The following is a 7732-nucleotide window of genomic DNA, read 5'->3' on the forward strand; positions in this document are numbered from 1 at the left end:
TCCAAAATGTTTTCTTATTATTATAAATTATATAAAAAGAGTAAAAACAATGGAACTTAAGTGCACAATACCCTGTCTATGTCTCTCAGCCCTAATGAAGACGTAAATAATTAAAAATGCCTAACAACTGTACTTAAAATTGCCAAAAAAAAATTCTATTTAGCTGGACAATAGTTTTTAGCAAACATTACTCAAACAACAGAAAATATTTTAATGCTGGGGACTATTTTGCAGCTAAGGACTTGGTGATCTAATGATTATTTACAGCAGCAGGATGGTGTATGTGGGATGAACTACAGCACCCACGATTATTGTAATGAAGAAACATTAACGTAGCACAACAATGTGGCTCATTGGTGTTTTAATAGTTTTTAAGACAATAATGGAGCTCTATGGTGAGAGATAGCTAATAAGGGTTTAGCTACACAGCTAGTACTTAATAGTAGGATCATTGTGATTTTTTCTTTAACAATAAGAAAAATACAAAATATCACCAGACCTATTTTAAATATACTTAAATTCATACTTCTTCTCTTCACTTGGTGCACAATGAATTCCTTCATTTGATTTCATGCAAAAAAATATTTTTAAAAGTTATTTTTCTCGTATTTCTATACTTGACTCTGAAACAACCTTGGTTGGTAGGTGACTAAAACATCCCATGGAAAACTACCGATGGCAATTTTTAGATAACTGAAAAAAAAAGCGACAGTAGCAACTAATGATTTACACTAATGCAGATGCGTCTGGTTCAAAAAGATAAAAACAGTGAGGCTTTGGCAGCAGTTGGATTGGACAAATGATGTGAATTTCAAGCAGGTAAAGAAGCCTCTCCACACCACTACACATATGGGCCAGTACTGCCTTCAAGTGAAAATATGAAGGAAGCTGCCCCAGGTGGAAATATTGTAATTACGAATTCATTGCACATGAACGAACCATGAACTATGATAGCTGAGTTGCAGAAATGTTGGGTGGCTGGACAGCACTGAAGCGGTGCCAACGACTGCAGTGAAACTAATGATACTGCTCGTATTTATTATGTTGGTATGTGTGTTTGGGCAAAGCACTTGAATTCTTGACAGGTTGTAATTATATCGTTCGAAGACAGATGCAGGTTTTCAGAATGAGAGCACTTGTGGGCTAAGAGTGAAGAAAGAGTCTGAAACTTCCTGTCCGTCACACATATTCACAGCTGGCCGCTCTCTCTAGGTGGTGCAGTAATAACGAGGTGAGAGTGTCAACAGTTCTCTCACATACTGCAGGGTAACAAGAACTGGTAATTACGGATATTCAAATTATCATAGAAACAGTATTGGATCCTATGCAAACAGACAGGGACGCACACAGTGCAATGGCCTGTGCTGCAGCAGGATGGGTGGCGGGAGCTAAACGTGGACAGATTAATGTGCATCACAGCAGGGGTCTGTCTGCTGTAGTGTGATTGTTGAATTTGGAGTAGCGGCGTGATTGGATCAGAGGTGGCCAGAGGACTGGACTGAAAGATGGAGAATTCATCAGGCAAAGGTTAATTTAATACCACGGGGCATGATTAGTTTCAAGTTTGAACACTCACACTCATGCACATTTCTGCTCTCTTTATCTACAACATTATTTTCCCGGGAGTGAACATTTCCAGGCCACTGAGTGGCTTAGCGGTTACAGAGAAAATTCTTCAAACAGAGAACCTGGGTTCAAGCCCCAGCAGGTCAGCAAGCAGCCCTCCTGCTGAAGTGTCCTAGAGCAAGACACTGCAGCCCTCTAAGCTCCAGAACTGCTGTTCTGTAGCTCACCCTGACCTCTGTAGAAGGAGAGGGTGTTTAGATAATTTTGCTTAAGGGAGGAAGAAATATTCACATTATGATTGGTGGGCTGGGTTGATGACATAAAACACGACGGCTTTTGGGTAGAAGAGAACATTTTGTTTCGATTTCACTTTAAAAATGTTTTCTACTTATAAGGGCTTTTACTATTTCCAGGTCCGGGTGAAGGAGTCAGTGCTGATGGTTAAAGTAAACACAATTGCAATTGTGCCTTTTCCATGTTATAAAGATATTTCTTTTATAGGATGCTGTTTCAGAAGTGAGTTGTATTACCTCAAAAGTGGGCAGGTTGCACAATAACACGGAAAGCGAAAAAGCAGTGAATTCACAGTGTAGCTATTGTAGATGGTGCATTAATCCATGCCAGACTTCTGGTAAGGTGCAGCAAGCGCATTTAGAGAAAAACAAACAGGCTTTTCTCTGCCATAACATGCTGTCGTTGTGTCCCTTTAAAAGTAAAAAAAGCTACAAGTTGTGCTTGACAGGAGGTGAGGCGCTGAAGAGGCTGTTTATGATCATTTATGGTGATAACGATAATTTAATCTTTGTTTAAACATTTTATTTACTGGTACGCTGTGATTTAATCTTAAAACATGTTAATTTACAGAGCCCAGGATGTAACTCATAACCTATAATTATGCATTTCCTCAAATTACCAACTCATGCACTCAAATCAAAATTGCTAAAAAAGGTGTAGTACTACAGTTAAACTTTCAAACACTGGAAACATTTTGAGGGGTTGGCTGTCATTGCTTCATCAATGGTAAACTTTATTGCCTCCTGATTGAATTTTGATCTACTGTACTTGCCATAGTGGCTTAGTCGGTGCATAAATTACATATTTAATTCAGTTATTCTGCAGCACTGCAGCACACAGGTGGAGTTTTAAAGTCAGCCTAGATTCGTGTGCTCCAATCCTACATACCTCATCTCATCTCTATCTCCATTCACAGAGCACTCAAAAAGCCCCACGGTGGCAAAGTCATTACAGCAACGACTACAAACAAACACTGTGTCCTGGATGTTTGTTTAAGGTTGTTGTCACACTAAATCCTTAACTGTCCATGTGCCAGGAAAGCATGCCTCTGCTTCCTGTGATGTATTAGTTGATGTCCTGGGATCTCCACTAAGATTTTCATCAAGAAACCCCAAACTATTCTCCATTGCATTTGTCTACTGAAGAAATAAACTCCAAAAGCATTATTATTCCCTACCTCCAAACTGAATAAGCTGTTTCCCTACACTGACAATGTCATTTATGATAGACAAAATATATTGTAATTGCAGATGAATTGTTCCTTTAATGTACTATTTTACAAATCCTGAGGGTAAATTGGTGAATAACACTTTGAAGCAGGTGACATTTATCTGTTATTGACCATTTTAAAAGTGATATCCCTAGCACACTCTGCACGTGTGTGTATGGAGTGTGAAAGTGTGCATATTCTGATGGTTTCCATGGTGATCTGGCAGGTTGTTATAATGATATTTGATGCCCCGCAGACAATCAGGCTTTTCCCAATAGAGCGCGATGTAATTGGTCCCAATAGGGGAGAAAATGAATTCAATTTAACTTTATTATTAGTATTCATAATTCTTTAGGAAAGTTGAGAAGAAATCTGTCAGAGAACCCTCAATGAGTCATAAATCATAAGAGAGCAAATTAGATACTGACAGTGTGAGGGGTGCAGCTGGAGTCGAGCCTTTTCAGAAATTAATTAACAATAGAAACCTGTAAACTTGACAGGCTATAATTGATACTGTCGCAGTGTCTTGCAGGAGTGGTGAAAAAGCAACTCAACAAAAACAATATTATGTACTTACTTATGTTATTATATGTGTTTAACATTTACTCAACTCAAATGTATAACTACTGTAGTTTTTTTCTTTTTTTTCCCCCTCTCCTCCAGAAAATGCTTAGTGGCACATGTCTAGAAGTGAGTATTTAGTGTGTATTTGTGGTGTATTTACCTGACTTCACTTTCTTTAATGTGTCCTGCTAGTTCTTCGACAAACTTTTCTCCTTTCATCCAGTAGATAATGGGCCTTCTGTTTTCTCCACTGTAGCCAAAAAACGCCTTGCAGTCCAGACTGAGAGGCATACCTGCAACACAAAAACACTATTACAATACAGACAACAGCATACTAAGGGACAGCTTAGTGTGAAATTATTCACACTTAACTGTAGCTGAAACAGGTACTGTAGTCCAGTTTAAGGAGAATACAAGCAATGAAAATTGCCACACACACTGAAATATTCTGTGCAAAGAAGGAAAGGTTGATGAGTATTATGGTAAAACTGAGTTCTAGTTGCTGCTCAGGGGCTGGCAGGTGATAGTGGGAAGCCTGCTGCTCTCTCAGGAACCGGTACAAAGAGCTAGTAGGTGTGCAGCAGGGTGCCTACTTGAAGCCCCTTGAATTAGGGAACTAAAATTTAAAATTTAAGGCTCAACAGACAATAGGCAGCTTAGAAAGAGGTGTTACTAAAAGCCCTCTGTGTCCAATCCTGCTGCTTATCATGTAAGAGTCGTCTGATTTGAAAGTCCAGTGTGTGCAACATGCTACACAATTTTGTATTACAGAGACTGTAGAAATGCAGTAACAGTGTGAGTCTGTGTGAGTTTAAAGGGTTGCCACTAAATCCTACACACTGCTCCTTCAAAAGTGTAGCAGAGGATCAAAAGGAAATGGTGTAATGACTTAACCTTCCATTACCAGACAAGATATTGGACCATCAATATCTGCAAATAGCAACTATGGCATGGCTAAGATTGGGAGATATCACTGCTAATAAAAAGGCGCACGGTAATTGGACACAAGTCGAGGCTTATTCGATGCAACTCAATTAAATTTTATTTGCATGAAAGTCAGATGGACTCCACCACCACGGCCTCCACACCCTTCTGTCTGGCGTGCTTCAGCAAGGGCACGCTGTTGGTGCTAAACGTAAGAGGTAAGGTGTGGAATCATTTAACAGGGCTGTAATGTCTAGGGAAGCCCAGGTATAAGAACTATATACAGTAAAAATTGGTTATTTTGTAGGGCATTTTTTGTAGGACTGTGCTGGAGAAAATAAGCGACAATATTTGCAGCACACACACACACAGACGCACTTAAGCACACATATGTGTACAGACAGTATCCACACTAGCTCTCACGCACCCTCCTGTAAGACCTTGAAAGTAGCACTCTGTGATTACAGCTATCAATGGTGATGATGGAGTATTAATGAGCATTATAATGAGCACTACCTCGTTAGGCAGTCAATTAGCAGATAATTATGATAGACCTCTGTATTATCATAATGATAGCTCTATCAGCACAGAACCAACACTGAATGCTAACAATGTGTGTATATCTGTGGGTTTTGTTGTCAGACAAGCACTTGAACTGAATGTTAACACTAATATTTACATTTTAGACGGATGCTTTTATGCAGAGTGAGTGAAATGCACGTGGCTCTGTGCAAGCTTTGCCCTTGTGCAAGTTAATCCCTGAAATTACTATTTTCAAAAGAAAGAACCTCCAAATGTTTAGAACAGCAAAGGTAAAAACTTAAAAAAAGTGGTTATATAGTAGGTTGAATAAACATAAGGTTTTATCAATTGGACATGGCAAAATGCAACTGTTTTCATATGGAAATGTCAGATGATTGCTTTGTGTTTGATTTCATTGCATCACTTATTCTGATTGACGAGAGAAAACGAGAGAACACAGAAGGCTTTGACGTTTGACTGTCTCTCAAAATGATAATTTTTAACAAGCCAAGAGATGAAGTGGTCTGCAAAGCTTTATACATCCTGTATGTATGAGTGTGTGTGTGTGTGTGTGTGTGTGTGTGTGTTGGGGGGGGCTCTCATGGTGTGTTAGCTTGCCTCTGTGCTGAGACAGGCAGCACACACACACACGCAAACACAAACAAACACAGACACACACACTGCAGAACTTGATGAAAAAAGAATCTGGATTAGAGTGAAATTAGTTTAGCTTGATTGTGTGTGTGTGTGTCCCTGTGTGTGTATGTAGGTGTGTGTATGCTGTAATTGATTAGCACCCTGAGGGTGTGTTTGTGTTCTCAGCATGTTATGGTGATTAAAATCATCAACTTTGTTTGCAGTTGTGTGGCACAAGGGTGTGTTTAGGTTGTGCTTGGTGCGAGTGACTGTGTGAGTGTGAGTGTGTGTGTGTGTGTGTGTGTCAATCTCCCTCAATCAGAACTACCAGCCTTGAAATCCAGCCTCATACAGCCGAGTTGAGTCATCATTTCTGTTTGTGGCTAAAGCAGCAGGGTGTTTAAAAGAACTAAAAAAGGTCGTCATTAGTATCAAAGACTTTGTACAAACGATTGATGGGAGCTTTTTCAAGTTAATGCATCATCATTTCACACTGCTGCTGAGTGCGATCACACCTAGATGTTGTTTCCTTTGGTGTGAAGCATACTGGAAGAGCTCACTCTGCCCAGTCACAAGTGAGTTTGTAAACAGAAGACACATGACTCATGAGTCAAAGCCCATCTGATTCCAGTCTTTGTCACTTTAGTTCAGCCTGACAGACTTGTCTGTGCTCTGTAATGTAGCTTCTCTGACATTCATAACACGTAGGTGCACATAAAGAAGCAGCTGAATGTGAGCATCCGTCCAGACTGTGGTTTGCCCTTGGTTCATTTTTTAATGCTGCAATCCAAGCAAGAGGAACTGCTGGTTATCAAACACTAACATCTGTTTCCTTCTGTCTGTAAAGCCTTGTGTTTTGAGGTTGTTTCCTGTCGTTGGTTCCACATTCTTGCTGTAAAAATATCCCTGAATTTCTCTATATTTCATTTGTTCCCACCAGCCAAAGGAAACACTCCTCCACAGTTTAAATAAAACACTAAACATGATTAGTGTTAATGTGCTTCTATTTAAAGAAGTTCCTCTATTGTGATGTGATTTTTTTGTGTTTAACTTCAATTCAGCATTGATTTAGATCATTTTCCTCACCACTGGATGAAGAGAGGAGGGTTACAAGAAACATAAAAACTGGTCTCTAAAACATTAATGGCTGTTTAAGCTGCACTAAAATCCTCGTTATAACAATTATAATGCAGTAATGTAAAAGGTACATAGAATCATCACCTGACTCTGCAGGTCGCCTCAGCTCTACAAAGCATTTTAGTGTCTTTCCGCTCTTTGTTATGCTTTTACAGTCTAAAACTACAATGTTCAGTCTCACAGCTCTGCTGTTTTAAGCAAGAACACTTAAATAAATAAGCATTTAGCAGCTAAAGGTCAAAGTATTTCCCTCAGGAGTTAGTGGAGACCAAAACAGAGCTCAAAGGAGAGTGAATACTGGTCTGTTTCTGGTTTCCTTCTCCTAATGAATGGTAATGTTGCCCTGTGTTTCCTGGATATGTAAAGAAGCCACTGTTTGCTACACAGTGCAGTTTTTTATATTGTCATATATTTGTTTGGCTGACCTAACACTGTTTTTTCACTGATGTATGGAGCAATCATCAGTTAAATAAATGATTGTTGGCTCACTGGGAAAGCTCTGCTCCACCTAATGTAGCAGAAACTTAATTAGTATATTTGGTAAAACTTGTGTTTCCCCTACTATTTCATTTCAAAATGGCTGCTGTGAAAAAGGTGTATTCTTGCGATGGCAAAATCCCTGGAGAAAGTGATCTGTAATGGCAGTGATGTTAGAAGGGTATAAAGGGGTACAGAAGAAATTCATAAAAGCTCAGAGTCTGTCATCTTTGCTTCTTCCTCTGTAACTATTGTAGCTACTTTTCACATCATTAGTCCATTTCACTTGTCACTCTTTGAGTTTCCCTGTTCTCTCCTTGCTTTTCACTTTTTATCATCACTGAAAGAGATTCTCTGTCATCTGCCTGTCTCCTTTCCTCTTTTTCCCTCCGTGTCAGGATT

At 39.3% G+C, this 7732-nt stretch overlaps 1 protein-coding gene across 1 annotated transcript in view; it reads right to left on the reverse strand.

The window, feature by feature from the left end:
* Window positions 1-7732, reverse strand: part of il1rapl2 (interleukin 1 receptor accessory protein-like 2) — a 286063-nt gene that overhangs the window by 25632 nt on the left and 252699 nt on the right. Inside the window, exon 7 of the mRNA XM_035668767.1 lies at window positions 3795-3927. Within this exon, the coding sequence (XP_035524660.1) occupies window positions 3795-3927 (133 nt within the window). The remainder of the gene's footprint in view (window positions 1-3794; window positions 3928-7732) is intronic.

Source organism: Morone saxatilis, unplaced genomic scaffold (genome assembly GCF_004916995.1).
Source record: "Morone saxatilis isolate NCDOM2014 unplaced genomic scaffold, NCSU_SB_2.0 Contig22, whole genome shotgun sequence".
NCBI classification, from domain to species: Eukaryota; Metazoa; Chordata; class Actinopteri; family Moronidae; genus Morone; species Morone saxatilis.